Source organism: Citrus clementina, unplaced genomic scaffold (genome assembly GCF_000493195.1).
Source record: "Citrus clementina cultivar Clemenules unplaced genomic scaffold, Citrus_clementina_v1.0 scaffold_2, whole genome shotgun sequence".
Classification (NCBI taxonomy): Eukaryota; Viridiplantae; Streptophyta; class Magnoliopsida; order Sapindales; family Rutaceae; genus Citrus; species Citrus x clementina.
The window spans coordinates 7163298-7185579 of record NW_006262688.1 but is presented as its reverse complement, the minus strand read 5'-3'; the positions used below and the strand labels follow the sequence as shown (position 1 = coordinate 7185579).

General features: G+C 34.4%; 3 protein-coding genes across 9 annotated transcripts; 2 read left to right on the top strand and 1 right to left on the bottom strand.

Annotated features, from left to right (window-relative positions):
* Positions 1-820: 820 nt before the first annotated feature.
* Positions 821-8463, top strand: LOC18053073 (exosome complex component RRP45A). Of its 7 annotated transcripts, none has more exons than XM_024191290.1 (12): positions 821-964; positions 1148-1191; positions 1299-1449; positions 2013-2222; positions 2624-2719; positions 3487-3601; positions 4232-4312; positions 4398-4586; positions 5429-5712; positions 7285-7343; positions 7594-7861; positions 8060-8463. In XM_024191290.1, the coding sequence occupies exons 3-11, from the start codon at positions 1313-1315 to the stop codon at positions 7815-7817; spliced, it is 1395 nt and encodes a 464-aa protein (XP_024047058.1). In that variant the 5' UTR covers positions 821-964; positions 1148-1191; positions 1299-1312; the 3' UTR covers positions 7818-7861; positions 8060-8463. The 7 variants fall into 7 exon arrangements, with proteins under 7 accessions (XP_024047058.1, XP_024047057.1, XP_006446171.1 ...); XM_024191289.1 differs by having other exon boundaries at positions 1148-1198; XM_006446108.2 differs by having other exon boundaries at positions 1148-1204; positions 8073-8463.
* A 1987-nt stretch (positions 8464-10450) lies between these two features.
* Positions 10451-11290, bottom strand: LOC18053072 (cyclin-dependent kinase F-4). Its single transcript, XM_006446107.2, has one exon. It carries the CDS (start codon positions 11288-11290, stop codon positions 10451-10453), a length of 840 nt encoding a protein of 279 aa, XP_006446170.2.
* Positions 11291-16756: 5466 nt separating this feature from the next.
* LOC18053069 (protein TRAUCO) lies at positions 16757-21905 on the top strand. Its single transcript, XM_006446104.2, has 4 exons — positions 16757-17967; positions 18069-18191; positions 18628-18937; positions 21436-21905. Exons 1-4 carry the CDS (start codon positions 17008-17010, stop codon positions 21699-21701), a joined length of 1659 nt encoding a protein of 552 aa, XP_006446167.1. The 5' UTR covers positions 16757-17007; the 3' UTR covers positions 21702-21905.
* Positions 21906-22282: the final 377 nt, after the last annotated feature.

Sequence of the window (22282 nt, the reverse complement as noted above, 5' to 3'; positions counted from 1 at the left end):
AATGAGATAGAGAAATGAAATTTGATGAAGAGAGATGGATCATAGTTGAATAGCTTATGACCAGATAAATCAATTAAAAAAGCACTAATATTTAGACAAAAAAAAATTTACAGACAAAAACAATAGTAAATTAACTAGGCTTGATTTACTCACTTAGTATCAAACACAATCAATCAAGTTTAGTTTAATGTTTTAAAAAAATAGAAAAAATGTTTAGCTTAACATTGCTTTTGTAAGCACTTTGTCAATATTTTGTCTCTTTATCAATTTTGTATGAAAAAAATTTAGCCAATTAAGAATTTATTAATATATAGTAACTTATTTGGTGCAAATGGATAAATTACGCCGTGAACGTAAAAATTAAAAGAGGATAGGGGTTCAAGAGCTTTTTTTTTTTTAATACTGATTATACTTTAGATTACTGTATTACACAGATATTTACAACTTCTATTAGAGCAGACATTATGCTGATATTTACAATCAAATATATAATTGAGACATATTATTACAATTAATTCTATAAAGTACATGTCCAGACATTCATTCTATAAAGTACATGTCCAGACATTCATTTTATAAAGTACATGCCCAAATATATGACCCTCACAAACGAGAGATATCTTTTTTCCACTCATATTTTGTAAGATAGAAAAATTTATAACTTAACGCAACATAATTTTTTACTTAATTAAAGGAGGTTGAATTTATAACTTAACGCAACATAATTTTTTACTTAATTAAAGGAGGTTGAATTTATAAAGAATCTAACTATTACGCTAGTAATCCTACTTAATTTTGAGAGTGGTTCGCTAGCGGGCAAAGCCCACGATAGGGGTCCAGGAGCTATTATCCCAAATTCGAAAGAAATGAAATATTGGAAAACCCTAAACTACCACTCCAAGCTCGCTGCTTAGGGTTTTGGGAAAGCTCACTGACTCGCGCCACAAATCGTCACTGTTCACTTGTGAGTTTTGTAGTAGATTAGGGTTTTACTTGAGTTGTGTACTTTTATGAGTTGCTTGCTCCCTTGCACTAAATCACGTGATTTAAATTCGAATTTATCGGCTATTTTCAAATACCCAATATGATTCCGGGTTACCCGAACTGTTCTCGTATAATTCTTCTTTGTTAATTTAATTTGTTTCAGTTTCATGCTTTGATTGATTGCCCAGAAGTTTAGACAGCGGAAAAGTTGCGTGTAAAGGTTTAATATTTTTGAATTTGTTTCTTTGCTTAAAATTGTTTGTGGAAATGCCTAAGAGAAGCTAACCATTTTTATTTTGTTACTTTTGTGGCAGAAGCGAGACAACAAATGGATGCGAGATTAGCAAATACGTGGAGGTTGACTGTGAATGAGAAGAGATTTATAGAGACTGCGCTTAATTCTGGTATCAGAATTGATGGTCGCAACCCTTTTGAATATCGTAAACTATCCATCAAGTTTGGCAGGCAAGTATTAGCTCTCTCCTAGATAGAGGCGAGAGACACGCTCTTGCATACACGCACACAAATGTGTTTCTTGGTTTAGGTGATAATATGTAATTGCTTCCATTTCGTATACTGATTCTTTTTGGCTCAATATGTGCTTTTGCCCTGCTGCACTTAGTTTCCAGGTTATACTGAGGGTTTATGGCCTTAAATGATATGTTGACGTTAATTTTTTACTCCAGTCATGGTTAGCTTTATGCCAGTTCTGTAATCAAATACTATTTTCTGTTTTTCTTGTTTGGGTTGATGTGATCTTGTACCGTGAGTGTGTGCTTTTTTATATTTTTCCCAGATTTTTTTTTTGCTTGTTGTGAGGATTGTTCATAGGAACTGAATAGGTGTTTTAATTATGTTTAGTTACATGTATAGGATAAGCTCAAACTATATTCTACTGTTAGTGCTTTAATTTTCCAGGTGGATTCTCTTTCCTTGCATGATTGCAATATTGTTGTTTTATTGGTTCAGTGAACAGATGGTCTAATGTAGTATTTTCCTTTTGTGTTGATGGTATGATGAATGTGCAGGGAAGATGGTTCATCAGAAGTTCAGCTAGGTCAGACTCATATAATGGGTTTTGTAACCAGCCAACTGGTTCAACCTTATCGGGACCGACCTAATGAAGGGACATTGTCAATCTTTACTGAATTCTCTCCAATGGCTGATCCTTCATTTGAGCCAGGTCGCCCTAGTGAATCTGCTGTGGAGTTGGGACGAATAGTAGATCGTGGTCTAAGGTGATAATTTATACATGCTTCTCAAAATCTACTATTGTCATTGTTATCATTATTATTGTTTTCCAGAACTTTTGTCTTCATTAACCTGTATTTTTGAAATTGAGTTTACGTTAGTCACCTTAGGTCATAAACTTACATGATGTATGCTTCTTCAATGAATTTGAGCGGTACAAAACAATCTTGTGATCTCTCTCTTCCCAATTTTGTATGAAAAAGTTATTCATAATTCTTAAAACACTAAGGTTTTCTGAAATTTTGGAAAGTCTTGTTGGTGGGACTAAGCAAAGAGTGAGGGCTGCCTATTAAACCTATCTTTTATAACCCTTTTGATGAAAACACAAGTTTTGCATTGCAGTCATCCGTTCAAATAAAAATTTTGAAGGTTTTGTGGAATCTTGCAGAGAAAGCAGGGCGGTGGATACGGAATCACTTTGTGTTCTAGCTGGGAAGTTAGTTTGGGCTATACGTATTGATCTCCACATTCTAGACAATGGGGGGTGAGTATCCATGTACAGGGGCGGACCCAAGACTTTTTGTTATCTCGGGCTAATTTATAAATTTATGGTAAATTTTTGTGTGAATGTTGGTTCATGTATATATGTGTGTGTGTGTGTGTGGGTGAACCATGAAATTATGAAAATATTAATTGTTACTATATCATCGAGTAATCCTAGGGATCCCAATATTTGAGTCCCAATTCGAGTTCCGACTAATGTGACATTTATCGATTGGTTGGTAGAATAGGTAATAAGTAATTTTACCTTTATTGTCTAGTAGATGAGTGACACATAGTATTGGGATTAAAGTTGAGACTCATAAGAACTTTAGCACAAGTAAGATATTTCCTTATTGTAAAATTACTCCCAGTGGCAATGTTATAATATATTGACATTTTTTTCCCCCAATTAGACCAAATCATAACCTTTTTTGTAATAAGATAAAGCAGTACTAACATTTTAGCCTCCTAATGATTTCAATTTATTCAATAAATATGTAACTGAATCATTTTATAAAAAAATAGGTCTCTACCTCAAATTGGGAAAAAAAGGGTTGAAGTGGGATATACTTGAAAATAAAATAAACATTTAATTGTTTTATGAAATTTTTTTAAAAGTTAAGGGGTATAAGCCAAATTTTCCAGTGGTAGACCGGGCATAGGCCTGCCTCTGTCCATATGTTTTGTGTGCACATTTGTATTGTTATTTTATTTAACCAATGTTAAATGTCGTGTTCTTGTTAATTTTTAATCATTGTGTGGGAACAGAAATCTTGTTGATGCTGCCAATATTGCTGCTTTGGCTTCTCTCCTGACGTTTAGGAGGCCTGAATGCTCACTAGGAGGAGAAGATGGTCTCGAAGTGATAGTACATCCACCCGAGGTTAGTGATACCGTTGATTGAAATTTAAATGTTATTGTTGAGCAACTGTATGTAAGCATCATTCAGACTTAGGGAAGCGTTCGTTAAAGCTTTGAGTTCCACTGTATTGATGCTTCTATGGCTGACATATTTGTTTAATAAATGTGGGAATTCCTGATTGGGAGTTGAATATCTAAGGAATATATTTTGTCTTGCTATTTTACCTTCAAAATGAGGTAGTGAGATATGATTTTTTGTTGTTTTGAAGGATAATGAGGAACAACACTTTCAACTGCTGAAGAGGGTTATATAGTAGTGAAGGATTAATCTTTCAATGTAGCTAGAAAAAGATATGATCATATCATGAATTATTAGACAATTACTCTTCTGCCTGGTCCACTGTCCAGCCTTTCCAAAATTCAGCTGTTTAATCTTTCCCTTGGATATTGTTGGAAAAGCATTTTGGTCAAATAATAAAATATCAATATTCATGGAGAACTGTCCTTGAAATGTGCTGATCTGTACCTTAAATGGATATTAGTCTGCATCTACGCGACCATGTCACACCTGGGTGCAATATGTTATTCTTTCTGATAGTTGTTTCACTTTTTATTATTTATTAACTTGTTTATCAGTATTGGTTATTGACAGGAGAGAGAGCCACTGCCGTTGATAATACATCATCTTCCTATTGCAGTTACTTTTGGATTTTTCAGTAGTGAGAGCTTATTGGTACGCAAACTTTTATCCTGTAAATTCTTTCTGTAATCTTCAATTATGCATATTCATGCAGCTAATGAGACAAAATACCGTGTAGGTGATTGATCCAACTCACCACGAAGAAGCTGTTATGATGGGAAAAATGACTGCTACACTTAATGCAAATGGTGATGTTTGTGCTATTCAGAAACCTGGAGGGGAGGGTGTTCTGCAGAGTGTTATCATGCAATGTTTACGGCTTGCATCCAGGATGGCTAGCGACATTACAAAGAAGATAAAAGATGCTGTGAGTTTCTGCTGTTCTAAACAGTCTTTTGAAAACGGAGGTTGTATCCTTCTAACCATTCTATTGTATGCATGAATATGCTCTAGTTATTGCTGATTGAATCTCGGCAATTAGGATCGGAAATGGTAATAGGCAAGCTGTGTAGAGTTTCAACTGTTGTTCTACCTCTAGGATTGACACACTACCAATTCTTTTTGAAGTGATAGACAGGTGAACTTTGATCCTTATTTGTTTTATTGTTTGAATACATAGAGCTAAGTCCTACTAATTCCATTATTGGTTGACTTTGATGCATGTACAGAAGTGCTATATACAGGTCTTTAGGGTACTGATGTCTGCATTTAATGAGCCATCCCTTTCTAACTGTATTCATGTCTTTTCTCATTGCTATATTCCATTTTTAGAAGATGTATATTTGAACTATTTATCATTACTTGTTGATTCTGCCTTAAAATTGGCCTTAATCCTTTTCTATGTCTTCCCTGCATTTTAAATATCTCGTTATGGATTTTAAATGAGTCTAATGAAACCAAAATTATCACTCTTAAACGAGTCTAGGAATGTTTGCTGTGTTGACTTTTCCTATAGACATTTGATCAGCTTTAAGTAAAGGGCCGGAATCAGAGGATCAAATGTTGACAATTTGACTTTTATATTTTGGGAACTGAATGAGGCTGTTTTGTAGAGTGATTGTAGTCTTCAACAGCTCAACAGGGGACTTTTCCCCTGATTTCATTATTTATTTTTTTTTTTCTTTTGCCTTGCCGGTAACTTTTGCTAAATTTTTGGCACATCAAACTAACAATTTTTTGCTTCCGGAAATTTTCTATTGATATCTGCAGGTTGAAACATACAACACAGAAAGAGCATTACGTAAGATCAAGCGTCATCCTACTTCCATTACTTTGGATGGCAGTGTTAATTTGAAAGAAAAACTAAATGAACCATCAGGCCATAATGTTGTGAATGAGTTGTCAAGGAAACATTTGGAGAAGCCAAGGCTTGCATCTGAGGAAAATGCTAGTCCAGGTAACAATGGTGAAGGTGAATCCAAATCATCAAATTTTGGCAGAAGTAGCAGGAGAGATGGTGCCACTTCTAATTTTGTTGGTGGTGCTGCAAGTTGGTAAGGTGTTTGCCTTTCTAAGTTCCTATTACGTTTTGCATCATAATTTTAGGCAGACACGTTTTATGGAAGCACTCAGCTTTCTGTATTGATGGAAGACCTCACATTTGAGTAAAATGACCTTTATACGTAAGCAGTGGGGAAGTTGAAAGATTTTAATTAAATTACAAAAGCGTCCTTATTGGAACCTATATTAGAATTTTAGTTAGAGCCCTTATTGGAACCTGTATTAGAATTTTAATATTGTTTAGTTATACCGCCTCTTCAACTATTGTCAAATTCTTGTTAGAGTTCATCTCTCTTTCAACTTCAAGCTCTCATCTTTTCATGTCTCCGTGTCAAAGTTAAGCTTTAAAAAAATAAAAATAAACAGCAATTACAAATTTCAATGATTTCGTTTTTATAGAACAAATATAATATTTTGGGGAGCAAGGCTTATTATGTCCCTTATAAGGTGTATCTTTAATTTCTTATTAATAAGTTCTCTCATAAAATAGAAAAGCATTTAGTTAGAAAAAAATCCAGCCCGGCCCAAAAACTTTTGCTAGCTTCACCACTATTCTTAAGAGATAAAAGAGATTTTTTTTTTTAACTCCATCAAATTAAGTTTATGCAGAACAACCTCTTGATGCCTGAAAAGTTCATTTTTATTGGTTCAAAGCTCATTTCTCTGCTCTGTGCTTTTGGTTTCAATTTTTTGTCTCATATTATCTCCATCTGGTTAAAATTTAAACTGAATAGGGGATCAGGATGTCCATTTCAGGATCAGCTGGTTTTATTACGTTTGTGAAATAGCTAATCTCTTCTGAGGTTTCAATCATTTACAAGTTTTAATCCATACTGTTGTTGTTTGGTGAAACTATTACATTTCTGATTATTTTCTTTTGCATTTGTCTTCTAATCAATAAAGGACCTTATATTTCCTTTCCCATACTTGTTATTCATGTGACGGTGGTGTTAGTGCGGATTCTAGGGTGCTCAACACCTTCAAGTTTGAATCTTGCCTCTTGAGGCAAACATGAATTCAGATTTGGAAAAAATGAATCTTCTCCAAAAGAACCTTCTCCAAAAGTGATGAGTGCAATTTAAATGATGTCATTGAACTCATTTCATTTGAAAAATTCTTACTAATGTCTAAGTAGATCCTTTTTTAATCCTATAACGGCATAACAAACTTAGTTTTATTTTTACTTTTTACTATGCTTGAAAAAATTCTCTTGGAATTTAAGACACTCCTTTAGCTTTACCAAAGGAGAGACCTTTTTTCTCTGAGTACTCTAGCTGGACATTATCTGTCTGAATAAATGATCCATCTTTTCCACAGCAGCAACTCTTTGTTTAGCTTCTTGCAATATTTGAATATTTTTTAAGATGCAATTATGAATGATTATTGGACAGTTGTTGTCTTTGCAAGAATTTTTGAATTTGTTTTTCTTTCTGTCTTGTTCTGGTAGTGTAACTTGTATTAACACATGATATTACTGTATTTGCTTTGATTTGCTGATTATTATTTCTGTATTTGCTTTGATTTGCTGATTATTATTTCTTAGATATTTTACCTTCTCCTCTTAGGGATCCTTACTCGAGGGGTGTTGATTCAGATTTCCTGAAAGCTTCTCTAGCTTCACGAGGTACTTTTTGAAATTACTATTAGAAGCATAAGAAATTACATTGGCATCTTGCTGCATATATTTTGTGAACATGTATTCTTTGAATTATAAACTTTCTTTACCAATTGCTATTACGGGTGGCAAAATTTGGGGAGAGGAGCAGCCACTGGGGCAGATGGCCAGTGGTGCATTTAGTCTATAGAGTGAGCATGTACTGGGGACACACAAGATTCACTGAGAAACTGATCTGTGTGAAGCTTACAACTTACAGGAACATTAACACCAAAGAAGAAACAGCAAGACCCAACAGGTGAAAGAAAGCCCAATGAATCAAAGCCAGAGGAATCACCTGGAGATGTTATTCCAACAACTTCTGCGATGGACATTTCTGAAACTGGAGTACATAAAGGGGGAGAGAAAACATTGAAAGATGCTGTGAAGCCAAAGCACAAGCGGAAAAAGAAGGCATCCTCTGCTACAGCTGATGCAAGCTAGATGAACTTCGGCCAATACAACCAACAGGAATATTCCCCTTGCTGGTTTGTTATTCAGCTCTCGTTCTTCAATTATTATTATTATTATTATTATTATTATTATTATTTTGATATGCTTCATCAATTGCAAGTCAATTTTCTGAAATTTTTTATTAAAAGTATGCTCTATGCTATCAAACAAACTTCCAATAATAAAATTCCTACTTGTGGTACAACTTTTTTCTCTTGAAAAATCTTTTAAAGGGCCCAATTATAGGACTTGGCTGCATTATTCATTTGGACAAGAAGATCAATTTCAAGTTAGCTTCGGAGATTCTTTAGGGATGATGCTCTTCATCAAATTTTGGGAGGGAATCGAAGTCAAGATTTCCATCATGTTTAACTTCCAAGGCGATGAATGGATCGATATTCACCAGAGTGCACCAGATAGAGATCAGAAAGAGAACTAGACTTTTTGGCACCAAATGTCTGTTGTACTAGTCTTGTGCCGAGCTAGTTTCTTGTTGGCTAAATGGAGATCAAGCAGCTAACTGATCCCCTGTTGTAAGAACTGCTGCTATTTGGCAGCGTGGAATCTGAGAAAAGCTATTATTTAAGTTATAATATCCGGTTAATTTTTTCAGGAAGGAATCGATTGTGTATATTCCTACATGGCAAGAAATTGATGTGTGCATTATTCCAGATTTGCCTGAAAGATGAAATTTACAAAAGGTGTGAGATACGAACTCCATTCACATGGATGGAAACGAGATTAGGTTGCGTTAGGCACTTGGGCTAAATAATAATAATAATAATAATAATAATAATCTCTAGGTATACACCCTCATTTATTTCGTTTATACCACATACACCTTTTAATAATAATAATAAATTAATTAAAAGGTGTGTGTGGTATAAATGAAATAAATGAGGGTGTATGCCTGCATATTACTCAAATATTCTTACTGCTGAGGATATTGGCAATCGACATAATAAGTTACATGCATATGCCCCGTCTCTTGTAGAGCCCCAAACAAACAAACAAATGGGCTAAGATTTTCACGCCTATTGGATGACATGTCATCTCGTTAAAAAATAAATAGGTGACATTTAATTAGTATGCGCCCGCAAAAACACTACACTAGACGACATGTCGTTTATAATTAAATTGAGGAAAAAATATTCATATAAATCAAGATATAATAATATTCTTTCATATATGCATCTTCATTATTTTTTCCCATTAATTTACATTTTTTCATTCCCTGGCATAGTAATAAACTCCCACAACCATATTATAGAGACTCGAACCCTTTACTTTAGATTTAAGGAAAGAGGTGCAACCAACCCGATCAAGGAGTTAGTAGCAAAAATAAAATAAGGATAAGTGATAATAAGGTACTAATATTATAAATATAGTAGTCAATATAGTGTGCTTGAACACATTAAATTCTACACCAAATTTAAAAAATAAAAAGGAAATTCGAGTAGAAAACATAAAAATTTAACTGATCTAGGAACTCATACGATCTCTCTTAAATTTTATTACAACCAAAGAGTACATTAAAATTTTTTCTGATATACAATGGCAAGCCGGGGTGGCGCTTGCCTCTAATGTTTCTTTATTTAGATTGTTTTCGAACGCATTAAATTTATGAACCAAACAAACCTCTAATCAATCATAGGTGGTTAATTAAAGAATCCACTTGATTAATTCTCTCCCAAACTATATATAATTCTCGGTGAAAACACAAAATAAATAAATTGATGTTTTCAATAACAGCCGATAACATATTATTTACCTTTGATTTTGATAAGACTTGCAATAGGGCTATCTAATAACAGTGGAAGTAAAATTATAAGTTAGTTTTGATACTTGCTAGACCTATGGACTATATTACAAGTAATAATAAATGTGATTAGATTTCAAATTGTAAGTGATCAATTAAACCAAATTGAAATTATAAATTCCTAAGAGGCTTAAGTATCAATCCTCCCTTATGAAGTGAATCAAAATGAACTAATTTAAAAACACATATAAAATAGTGGATCTGGGCTCATTTTTGCATAATAATTTTCTATGTACATGTATATGGTTGTACGATTAAAGTAAGCATAAAATCAAATCAACATTAAATTTTAATCTAAATCGGGTTTCGATTTATTTTACACTGTTTCTAACACCCTCTAGAAGCATATAAAATCAAAATTTTGGTTGAGGCTTGTGAAGATATGAGAACTAAAAATTACATAAATAATCATTACGCATTTTTAAGAATCATTTGGAACTTAACATTATTATTATTATTATTATTATTTTGTATGTAATGTTTACTTAACTCTCGTTGCCTTTTACAACTTTTACAATCCTAATGCAAATTAAAAAACCCACAAGAATGCTCACAGATACCAAATCATAAAGTAAATCATGTGCAAAATGCAAGCCACAAATAAAAGGAGACTTGAAAAGGGTTCCCATCTGAGAAACCAGTCTATTAATTTAGCCTTCCATCCACTCTTCTTAGCTGAAGGCGTCAGCCTCATCTTGCAGGAATCAATGCTCATGCTTGCCAAGTTTTCATCATTTACTGCATCTGTCTCTGAATCTCCAAAAACAGGCCTCGGAACCTGAAGGCAACCTTGGAAAAGAGGATGCTACAACGCTTCAGCGGCCGTCGGCCTTTTGCAGGGATCCCAGGAACATAACAATTCAATCAGGCTCATTTCATCGTCATTAGCTGATGGGATCAACAAAGAGAGATTGTTTCCTTGTAACTTCGGAAATTTGTAGCCATGAGCCTTTGCGAGCTCGAGTCCTTCAGCCCAAGATTCCTCTGTTGGACTCCCAATTGCATTGCAGATTTTGTAGAGCTGATCATCTTCGCAAGTACCCGGAAACAGAGGATGAAATGTAATCAACTCGGCCATTATAAGCCCCAGTGCCCACATATCAACTTTTGAGTTATATTGGCCTGACATTAACAGCATCTCCGGAGCTCGATACTGTAATGTTGTTATATATTCGGTATACGGAGGACAAGAATCAACCTCCCAAGCAAGTCCGAAATCAGCAATTTTAATCGTGTCATTAGAAACAAGCAAGTTTTTCGGAATCAGGTCTCGGTGAAAGTAACCCTGCCGGTGCATGTAATTTAGGCCCTGGAGAATTTGGAAGCACCAATTTTTGACTTCGGCTTCCGAGAAGCATTGCTTTCTGTTTGACATAAGTTGGTGCAGGTTACAGTCCATGTACTCAAACACAAAGTATAATCTGTAGTTTTCGCTGGCGAGTTCTTGAAGCTTTACAATGTTTGGATGATTATTTATCTTCCGCAAACACTTCACTTCTTTCAAATTCAAGCATTCTTCCCAAGAATAGATTCTTTGTTTTAATGCTTTGATTGCAACATATTCTCCGGACTGTTTCTTTATAGCTTGCCAGACTTTTCCGAATGATCCCTCTCCAATTTGCTTCATCAATGTGTATTTCTCCATTTATTCACGATTTTTGAAGAAAGAAAAAGGAAAAAAAAAACGCAATAACCTGTTCACAAATTTTTGCGCACAAAATTTGTTACAGCGCTAGTGAAAGAAGGGACGTTAATATATAGAATAACAAAGTTTTCCTATGATGGGAGAAGAAGGAATCCCGGCAAAATTAGGATTACTAATCCATCATTTTCAAACACACTTTAATTGTAATTTTCAGTATACTGACTGACCAATTCATAATTTCTATATAAATTTAGATAGAAAAAGTCACCAAATCAATGATTAGAATTTGTCTAATATGATTTTTATGTGAATTCTAATCAAATCTTGATGGTTAATTTAGTGCTTTCCTTATCCAATTAAATAATAAAAAGTTAGTGCAGTGTCAATAAATCTCATATCAATTCTCCTCCTAAAATTGCGCTTCTGTTATTAAAACTTCAAGTTATCTCCTCTTCGAACTTGTTCTCTCTTTTTTTTTTTTTTTAAAGAAATAATTAGGTCCATGTCAGTAAAAACTATGAATTAAATCATAACATTAAGATACGTATACTGGTATGTATACTTTCTCTTCTGTCATTCTTCTATTTTTAAATCTGTCATTCATAGTTTGAATTTTGAGAAAGAAATCGGAGATGGCTGAAGAAGAAGAGTTTTTCTCTTTGTTGACCTTGAAGGATTTTGAAGAAAGAGGAATCGATATTGGAAGAAAATGGACTCGTCTTGAAGCTCTAATGGCTGTTGCAAGTTTGGCTTCTGACAAACTTGAGCAGGAAAGTATAATTCACAAAGAAAAAGAAAAGTCTACTGCGAGTTGTTTGGATCAAGGAAGAGTTTTTGAATGTGGAAGCTCTTCAAGGTCATGTAATGATTCTCGGACAATGCTGGCTAGGGTTTCTGATGAGACAGCAAAAGAAAGAGAAAAGGCTCTCAAGAAACCTGTTACTTATTATAACTTAGATTTTGTTGACTTGTATTCTAAGAAAGGACTACAGTTTTCCGACAATACTCCGAATAAACTTCTTGGTGATGCTATGAAGGCAAGAATTTGGGTTGCTGAAAGCGAACAAAAGGGTTCAAAATCCAAAAGGAAACTGAAGAGGGAAAAAGAAAATGTTCTAAATGTGACTCCAGATGATCTGCCCGAACAATTCAGGGAAAGAATCGAACAACTGAATGGTTCAAAGATTGGTTTGGTAATACAGAAGCATTTGTATCAGGCGCACTTATGTGATCGTCAGCGTCGCCTGTCAATTCCAATGAATCAAATAAAGTCACCCGACTTCTTGACTGATACTGAGAAGAGGCACCTAGAAAATAAAGGAGAGATGAAAGTGAAGTTCATTGACCCTTTGCTTCAAGAATATGATAGCATGATTTTTAAGCTGCGGAGGATGTCCAAGTTTGATGCGAATAAGAAGGAGATAGCGTGTTGCCTTTGTTATGTGTTTATAAAAGAATGGATCAATGTTAAAAATAGAAATAAGCTCGAATTTGATGATGAAATTCAACTGTGGAAGTTCAGATCACCAATTAAGAACTTTGTTTTGTACTTGTACTGGTTGATCGTAATAATGGAAGAGATAATAAAAGCTCGTGAAGATAAGAATATTAAGAACCTTGAAGATGATAGTACAAGAGAAGAAGGTAGCCATGGCATGGGAACAATTACGTACTACTCCCAATGACCCATGAAGGTAAGATTTTTATTTATTATTATTATTTTTTTTTTATGTTTTCAGATGTTTAGGGTTTATACATATAATTATTTTTGGCTTTACATCTCGATAAATTTTTTAGGATAACCTTTTTCTTTAGGGATATTGACATGAATACATATGGAACATTGTCATACTTCATGTTTAATTTGTGTCGCTTTGTACGCCTTTTGCACAATCGAGATCAGATTCTCGGCATCAATATTTTTACGTTTTAAAATTTTCAATAAAGTTCCTAAATAAAAGTGGCCGATATTCTGCCATGCATCATGTTGCTTTTAAGATTTCGATTCAATGTTTATATGATTTTGCTTTAATTGTTACGGGACTGTCATCGATAGTTTTTAGATTTAAAATTTAAATGTAATTAAACATTAATACTCATCAAATGAAAGTAAAGTTTGTTTATGATCATGATATTGATGCAAATACATGTGAAGGTAAAGATAGCAATGGCCTCAATATTGATTAAAGTCCAACAAGTGGAAGCATGCATGTACGTGCATGGGCTCAGCTAATACTCAAGTCAATCTCAATTTATATGAAGGTTAATTGCAATAATTATTTAGGTGGGAGAAAACTATGGTTGCATCCAGCTGCTAGATCTCAATGAATCCGTTCATCCAAGTGAATCAAACAGCTGGATGCAACGGTGGTACCGTACCATCGTTGCATCGTAACCGGACCCATTTAGGTGTCTTTAAATTTTTAAGTTATTTTTGTTTCTTATTATCACATGTTATAAAGTCAAACAAAAATTAGTTCGGAGTCAATTAATATATTCGTCAAATTTCTTTTTTTTTATTAATCCATGTGAGTGCGTCAAACTTTAAACTTTTTATTTTTATTCAAAATATATATATATATATATTTTTAAATCGATTGAATTAACTGGCACCATCAGTGGCGGACTCAGGAAATAAATTCAGAAGGGGCTTAATATAAATTAATAAAAGAAATCGACAAGATAATAAAAGCCAACTGAAAAAATAATAAGTAAAATATTCACTTTTATTGACATAATCATTTTTAAAACTTCTTCAACTGTTCTCGACGTGTTTTCATATTTTGAAAACGTTGAATAATATCTTCATTGTCAATACAAGCAAATACATTTTTTTCTATGTATACAACTAAGTTATCATTCAGCCATTGATCACTCATCCGGTTTTGAAGTCAATTCTTCACAAAATTCATGGCTGAAGCTACATGTAGAATTAAAGTCAATGTAACCAATTGGTAAACTAACGGGTACACCTTATCATTTTTAGTCTTAACCATTGTCCTTACAAGTTCACCAACCCCTTTCAATTCTGAAAATTCTGCACTAGATCGTAAATCTGTAATGTATACATCAAGTTGCATCTCAAGTGCTATAAGATTTATTGTAGAAAAATCTTTAAGATAAAATTCAGCAAGTCTCAGTAATTTTTCCTTGTCAAAAGCTGCAAACAAATCATTTGGACATAGACAAGCCAAACAAATAAGCAACTCAGTATTTGACTCATTGAAACGATTTTTTAGCTCTTGAAGTTGCATGTCTAAGACAGCATAAAATAACTCAACTCGATACCGATGTAAATTTGTGATCTCTCGAGCTTTACGGCGTGATCGCCCTGGAATTAAAAACAAATCATCCATATCTAAAACATCGATATCGTGCTCGCTACAGAAAGTAGAAACTTGACCAAATAAAGAATCTCATCCACTATCTTTCAACTTCTGAAAGTTATGCTTATAAACTTCAACTAATTTTACAACATTTAAAATATCTTGATCTTTCCTTTGTAGTGCTCGTGACAAGTCATTTGCATAGCCAAGAATATTTTTCATTAAGAATAAACAAAATACGAAATCAAATGATTGCATCAACTTCAATAACATCAACTTAAATTTCACAATAAAGCTAAATCCTAATAAAATAACGAACAAGAATAATTAATTTAATACAAATTTGATATTATAAAAATATTATTTGACAACACACTCAATGGGGCTCACGGGAAAGATACATGATTGCAAATTTTACTTTTTCAATTGCTCATTTATTTGCATTAACAAAGTGATTGCTTTTATAATTTATATAATAAATTATACACCACTTTCATCATTTCACAGAGCACCCACTATCCCACCACTTTCCCTTTCAATTTGAATATTAAAGAATTGCTCACTTTTCACAAATCCACTTTTACTTTTGGAATTTTGTATATAGCTATCAGAATAAGAATTGATGAACGAAGTTAGAGAGATGCAGCACATTCATTCGGCCAAAATCATTAGTCAAACTTCAAAACAACATTCAAGCACAATACATGTTTCAATCTATGGCTGATCTAGCAAGGGAAAGGCTCATCGATCGCGGCGACAGATAACAACGAGTTGGTGGCAGACTAACAGCAGGAATGGAAACGTTCGTCGGTGGCGGCGGCCAGTGTTTGTGATTTGGTGATTCACAGTTTCATGATTTTGGGATTTGTTTTTTTATTTCTTTAATTTTTTTATTATTAATATAAAACGATGAGTTTTGTAAGTTAGTTTTAAATTAGAATTTGATTAAATTAAAAAGTTTTTATTATTTAAATGGATTTAATTTAAAAGCCCAAAATACTTTGTTTTTGTTGAGAAAAGTCCAAATTATTTAATATATTAGTGTTGGACTTAATAATTAGTAGGGGCTTTACGGGCTAAATTTAAAAAAATTTTAAGGCTCAGAGGGGGCTTAAGCCCCTCCTTGGCCTTAATTGGGTCCGCCGATGGGCACGCACTATAGTTCCACATGAAGGGAGCTAAATTCATAAATTTGTTCACAAAAAAAAAAAAAAAAAACCGGTTTGTCCTTGGTAACATTTTTTGAACTTTGGATTTGGGTTTGTCTAGGCAAAATTCGGATACTTTTATATATGTGTGTTGCTGAAAATTTCTATTAAACTTTGAAAACATTTCTCGTATTCCTCGTTGAATTTTTCGAACTATAGGTTTGGGCCAGTCTGGTTAGAATTTCGGGTACTTTTTTTATACACGTTGCAGAAAATTTCTTTTAAAACTCGTAAACATTTCACGCATTCCTAGTAGAATTTTTCGAACATTTCTTGGCAAAATTCGGATTGTTTTGTATATATGTTGTGGCAATTTTCTTTTAAAACTTGAAACCATTCGCGTGTTTCTCATAGTATTTTTTTTTTCAAAGTTTGGATTTGGGCCTGACTAAGACAAAATTCAAATTGCTTTTTTATATGGGTTGCAAAAATTCTCTTTTAAATCTTGAAAACCTTTCAGGCTTTCCTCATAACAAGATCACTATCATCATCAATAACAAAACACACCACTTATTCACGAACAAAGCCCATTTTGTGTTGCAGGTGGTAAAGAAAATAAGTGAATTAATTATTCACTATTATTAATAGTTTAATACCAATAAAACCCACAACTTATTCACAAAATTTAACAAAACACATTATGAGTTGCAGGTGGTCATTGATTGGTGCGATGAAAACAGGTTGTGGGGGTGATAGCGATGCTTGAGAAAGAGCATATGAGAGAAAAATAAAAAAATAAAAGCAATCATAATTTTTTTTAAATTTTTATAAGGGTAATTTTGTAAATAATTGGGTTAATTTGATTAAAAAAAATGAGGGTTGAAAGGAAAAAAGGCCACCCGAATTTCAATGCAAAGCCCATTAGGCAATCTGTGAATTGTCCTATAAATAAATAAATAAAAACAAATATAATGGGAGTAAAAAGACTAAAAAGGACGAGAGTAGTAGGAGAGGAGACCTTCAGTTCAGTTACTCTCAAGTCCCCGGCAGTTTGTTGTCAGTTCCCCCAAAAACCAAAGTACGCGCACTCTCTTGTTTTCTTCTTTCCCCAAATTCAATTCAATTCAATTCAATTCCCCATTCAAAATGCCCTAATTAACAAAACTCCCTTGACTCAAAAGTCATATCTTTTTTGTTAGTTAGTTAGTTAGTTAGTTCCAGTAGTTAATCGATCTCTGTAATAATGGATTCTCTCCAAGCCAGTTACAGAGAGGATGACGATGAAGAAGAACCACCTCAATTGCCATCAACTCCGCCCCAAAACGACGGCGCACAAGAAACCCAAGCCGAAACTGACGACGTGGCAAAGGAACCGGAACCATCCCCGAAAGCCGACGCCGTACGGGAACCGGAATCACTAGACGACTCCGCGGAAGAAGCTAATCACGAACCGTTACCTCAGCCTGAGCCCATGGTGCGCGATTCCGTCACCGAGAACGCCGCACAGGAACCTGCCTCTGGAAACGACGTCGCATTGGAAGTCGAAGCTCAGCGCGACCCCGTGGTCTCTGATTCTATCACTGAAAACGCCGCAGCACAGGGACGTGAGCCCCCGAACGACGTCGCACGGGAGGCTCTACCTGAAGCTGAGCCCATGGTTAACGATTCTGTATCCGAAGAAGAGGCTGAGGAAGCTGAAACACATAACGGCGCCGTACAAGAAGCCCAACCTGATATTCAACCCGAGCCTATGATCTCCGAATCGGTGTCCGAAGACGACCCAACAGCCTCAGACGACACTCAAAAGTCCCCAAAGCGTGACAGCATTGCCGCCCAAAACGATGACGTCGAAGAAGAAGACGACGAGGATGACGACCCGCCACCTAAGAAACAAAAGCCACTTTCTTCATTAACGACTCTTCATGAACAACAAGCGCTAGAACAACAGCAGCAAACCCCGGTTACTAATAACAATTCAATCTCAAAAGCAAATTTGGCACCGTCATCTGGAACTGCAGCTAAGAAATCGAAGAAGAAGAACAACAATGTGTGGGTTTCACGAACTACACGAAAGGGAAAAAAGAAGAACAAAACAAACACTCAGAAAGAAGTATCCCCTGAGGATACTGTGTTAATAACGCCAGTTCCAAGATTCCCTGACAAAGGCGATGATAACCCAGAAATGAAAATCTGCTTATCAAAGGTTTATTTTATGTATTGTTTTAAAGACAATTGTCATACACTTTTTTCTTTTTCTTTTTTTTCTGTTTCTAATTTTTAAAAATATTTTATGTTTATTGGAAGGTTTATAAAGCAGAGAAAGTGGAGTTAAGTGATGATAGGCTGACTGCTGGTAGCACTAAAGGTTATAGAATGGTGAGAGCCACAAGAGGGGTTGTAGAAGGAGCATGGTATTATGAAATAAAGGTAACGTTTTGATGCATTGCTTTTTCTTTGTTCGTTGTATAATAAGAATCTTGTAATTTTTCTTTACTTGGCTTCCAATCAGCTATTGAACTTTATATCTATGCATATGTATATTCGGAAACAATTTATAAACCAATTACATTGTAAATTGTATTCATGGTTGAAAACCAAAATCCCAAATTGTTGCTCTAAAATAATATAGCATTCAAATGCATGATGTTAAAGGAAAATCATTTATTTTGACGTCATCGATGGGGTAGATTTTTTAATTTTCCTTTCCTTCTTATGGCTAAGATAAAGGTTTTGTGCTACTTGTGGAGTTGAGTTCTACTCTTTTGCAGTGTACAAAGTCTTAACTCAATTTTCAAAATTTTCCTTTTTCTTCTGGTTTATTGAAATAAATTATTGGAATTTAAAAAAGTTCTTTTAATTAAAGGTTGTAGCATTGGGTGAGACGGGGCATACACGGTTAGGGTGGTCTACAGAGAAGGGAGACTTGCAGGCGCCAGTTGGGTACGATGGAAACAGTTTTGGGTATAGGGATATTGATGGGAGTAAGGTGCACAAGGCCTTGAGGGAGAAGTATGGGGAGGAAGGGTATAAGGAGGGTGATGTTATTGGTTTTTATATCAATTTGCCAGAGGGAGGACAATATGCACCTAAGCCACCCCATTTTGTTTGGTACAAGGGGCAGAGGTATGTTTGTGCACCCGATTCCAAGGAAGATCCACCTAAAGTGGTTCCTGGTGAGTTTATTATCGGTTTATGTAATTTTGGTTATGTTATTGATTATTAGCAAGCATTGATGTACATTTGGTTTGTTTTGATCTTGTTGTTGCATTGAATTGTGGAGAATAAAAATTGCATTGCGCTGGACTTACACTGATCCCAACCCTACCTCACTTCATGTCCCCACCCTGATTTAAACTGATTCCCCTCGAAAGTTGATGTGAGGGGGATTGAACTCTTTACCTCTTGCTTCTATTGCAAGAGGCCAAACCAAGTTAAACTAATTTATTTGTTGATGTTTTTATCTAGGAAATATTTATGATTTTTTTCTGTTTGCATCATTTGCTATACATATGATTTACTTGTATCTTCAAGATTGATATTGGGATTAGTAGTGCACACTTTGTTGTACGTCTTCAATTTTGTGCATGGATAATTTTTTAGGATGAAATTTTGCTGATTAAAATGTGCATAATCAAGACGACTTTGTCTCTGTAAAATGTTGTTTAGATAATGGAACCTTTCTGGTTTGTTGCACCTCTGCATTTGAGCTTTCATTTTACAATGGTCAACATAAAATTTCATACATCTTTCTAAAAGTGTTCTTGTTATGAATGATTGCAACTTTCCTGCTGATTACCTTCTCTTTGAAGGCTAATTTATTAGAATCTGGTCTTGTCTAATAGGCTAATTTATTTATTGATGTTTTCATTTTACAATGGTTAACATAAATTTCATTATGTGCTAGAGTGCTGTTCATAAAAGATGACACTGATAATGATAACTCATGAAGCTTAATGAGAATACCTGTATGTAGATAATCTAATTTCACAAATTGAATAAATTCTTATTTTTGTTTATTTGTTTCTTTGGGTAGATAAGGATCGTACATTCTTATACGGGTCCAGGATTTTGTGTTCTGTAGTGGAAGTTTGTAATGAAGTTGGAAATGTATAGTTGTGCAGAAGCTGGAGTCAAGGAGAAATGCGAGATAAATCCTGTGAGCAATGGAAAAGTCAATTTATTATAAAGTTGAGAGAGATATCTCCATTTATTGTGGTTCATTCCTTAGGAAGGTTATAGAATTGTACATCTGTTATAACATCTAGCAAGACTATTTGAAATTAATTTTGGCCTGAACAATGCTTGGTCTGAACTTTGAAATACAATATTTGTCTTTGTTAACTGGGAAATTGTCTCCCAACCACTTCAAGAATATCAAAAGTGCAAGTAGCCACCATCAGCTTTTGATAATATCTGAGAACCACCTCAAGTTTTTCTTTTGTATCAACGAGTCACTTTTCTGTTAACTGCATCAACCACCATTAAAGAATCTAAGGTAAAAGTCTATTTTGCCTCTGGATTCATTTAAGAAGGTAAAACATTGTTTTAGGAGGCTCAAGGGGCACAACAGTGTTTTATCTTAAATTATTTAGTGGTGGATAACAGAGTTAGCAGGAAAGTGGCTGGTTGATGTAAGATTAGGACTTGAGGTGATTTTGAGATATTATTAGAAACTCGTGGAGGCTACTTGCACTTTTAATGTTCTTGAGGTGGGTGGGAGAAAATTTCCCTTGTTAATTCTTTGAATACCTTAATTGAAGCTTTATAATTATTTTCTTCTCTCTTTTTGAAGTGATAATAAGAAGGCTAAGAAAGTGGTTGTCTGTGTCCATGCCCATTCTCTTAGAGTCAACAACTGTGCATTGAATAAACTAATCATAAGTATGGAGTTTTCTAATGTATACTGGAAAAGTGGTTGTGTTTAGGAGTTGTTTGATGTTTTGCCTTGTACTTATTGTTATTACTTAAGGCGTTGATCATTTACTTATCAATGTTTGCATAAGGTGTTTACTATGGGGTTAGAGTAGGGTGTTAATCAAGGTCTGAGCAGTTGTCAGTTTATATCACATATCATGGATTTGACTATGTGATTCAAGTATCAAATTTTTTTTCTTCATTCAATACCTAGTGAAATGAAATATAAGTCATTATACACAACTAATTCCTTCTTCAAAATTATTCATTTTATTTTTTTGAAAAATATAACATGTGTCTATCAGCTAACACTTTGAGTTGGAAGTCATTATTGCTCCTATGGTTATGTTACATAGGAACTGAGTTGAACCCAGCCTATTTGTAAGTTATAATTATGATTTAGTAAATTGGGTATAAATTTGAAAAAGAGTTGGCGACTTCGGACTGTGTTCTGCAGTTAAGCTGCCCAAATTTTTCTTGGGTGTGACCATCATAAAAATAAGTATTTCACCTTGCTTTGAGATATTCTGCTTTCATTTCTTTCCAGAGGAGATACAGCTGTGTGCCATGTCATGCATTGAATGGAATTGCTGCTTACTATTAAGTATACAGTTTCCATGTTTGATGAGTGTGTTTTAAATCATTGTTTACTGTTGGTATAGTCGGTCTCTCTTAACTTGGCATATTTCATTTATTTTTATTTGGTTCATTTGAGTCTTTTTGTTGACTGTATAAAATGTTTATTGCTTCCCTGCAGGAAGTGAGATATCTTTTTTCAAAAATGGGGTATGCCAAGGGGTGGCTTTCAAGGATTTATATGGTGGTCGATACTACCCTGCTGCTTCAATGTATTCTCTTCCTAATCAACCCAATTGTGTTGTCAAGTTCAACTTTGGCCCTGATTTTGAATGCTTTCCTGACGACTTTGGTGAGCGTCCTGTGCCTAGTCCCATGGCTGAAGTTCCTTATCATGGGTTTGACAGCCGAGTTGAAAATGGCGTTCCCAATGAGAAGAAACATTAGCCAGCAGGAGCATTTTTCAACCTTAACTGTTGAGTGTATGCAAAGTCGGGAAATTATTCTTAGTTGAGAGCATTCTATTGTACTTTGACTATTGTACATTGAGACTAACAAATGAATTGGTATTTTCTGAAGATTTGAATTTTCTAGAAATGATTCTGATTGTGAGTGTGAATCTATTTATGAATCCATTGATCTCTTATGTTTCTTAGATGATTTCTTTTAATGAAATTTCTGGTTTTGTTGTTGTGATATTTGTCCACATTTCTAGTTTTTATTTTGTCTACTAAGGATAAAAGTTATACTTCCAGAAATGGTGGCGTATAGTTTCATAATTTCAATTTTGTCTACTAAGGGAGAGAGCAATCATACATGAGTTATTTTTCACTCCTCCAGCAAACCTGAAGTGGAAGAAAACATGCATTTGGCTTCTTGGTATGATCTGTCTGCTGCTATTCTCCTTCCCTCTCTCTCTCTCTCTCTCTCTCTCTCTCACACACACACACACAAAAAAAAAAAAGAAAAGGTTCTTGGGTTCATCTTTCTATAAATCTATTGCCCAACTCCATTGGATGCGGAAAAAT

Coding starts and splice junctions, on each gene's coding strand:
- LOC18053073 (XM_024191290.1), top strand. CDS start 1,313: ATGGATGCGAGATTAGCAAATACGTGGAGGTTGACTGTGAATGAGAAG. Junction 2,720..3,486: donor CACATTCTAGACAATGGGGG/GTGAGTATCCAT, acceptor GTGTGGGAACAG/AAATCTTGTTGATGCTGCCA. Junction 5,713..7,284: donor GTTGGTGGTGCTGCAAGTTG/GTAAGGTGTTTG, acceptor TTCTCCTCTTAG/GGATCCTTACTCGAGGGGTG.
- LOC18053072 (XM_006446107.2), bottom strand. CDS start 11,290: ATGGAGAAATACACATTGATGAAGCAAATTGGAGAGGGATCATTCGGA.
- LOC18053069 (XM_006446104.2), top strand. CDS start 17,008: ATGGATTCTCTCCAAGCCAGTTACAGAGAGGATGACGATGAAGAAGAA. Junction 17,968..18,068: donor TGAAAATCTGCTTATCAAAG/GTTTATTTTATG, acceptor GTTTATTGGAAG/GTTTATAAAGCAGAGAAAGT. Junction 18,938..21,435: donor TCCACCTAAAGTGGTTCCTG/GTGAGTTTATTA, acceptor GCTTCCCTGCAG/GAAGTGAGATATCTTTTTTC.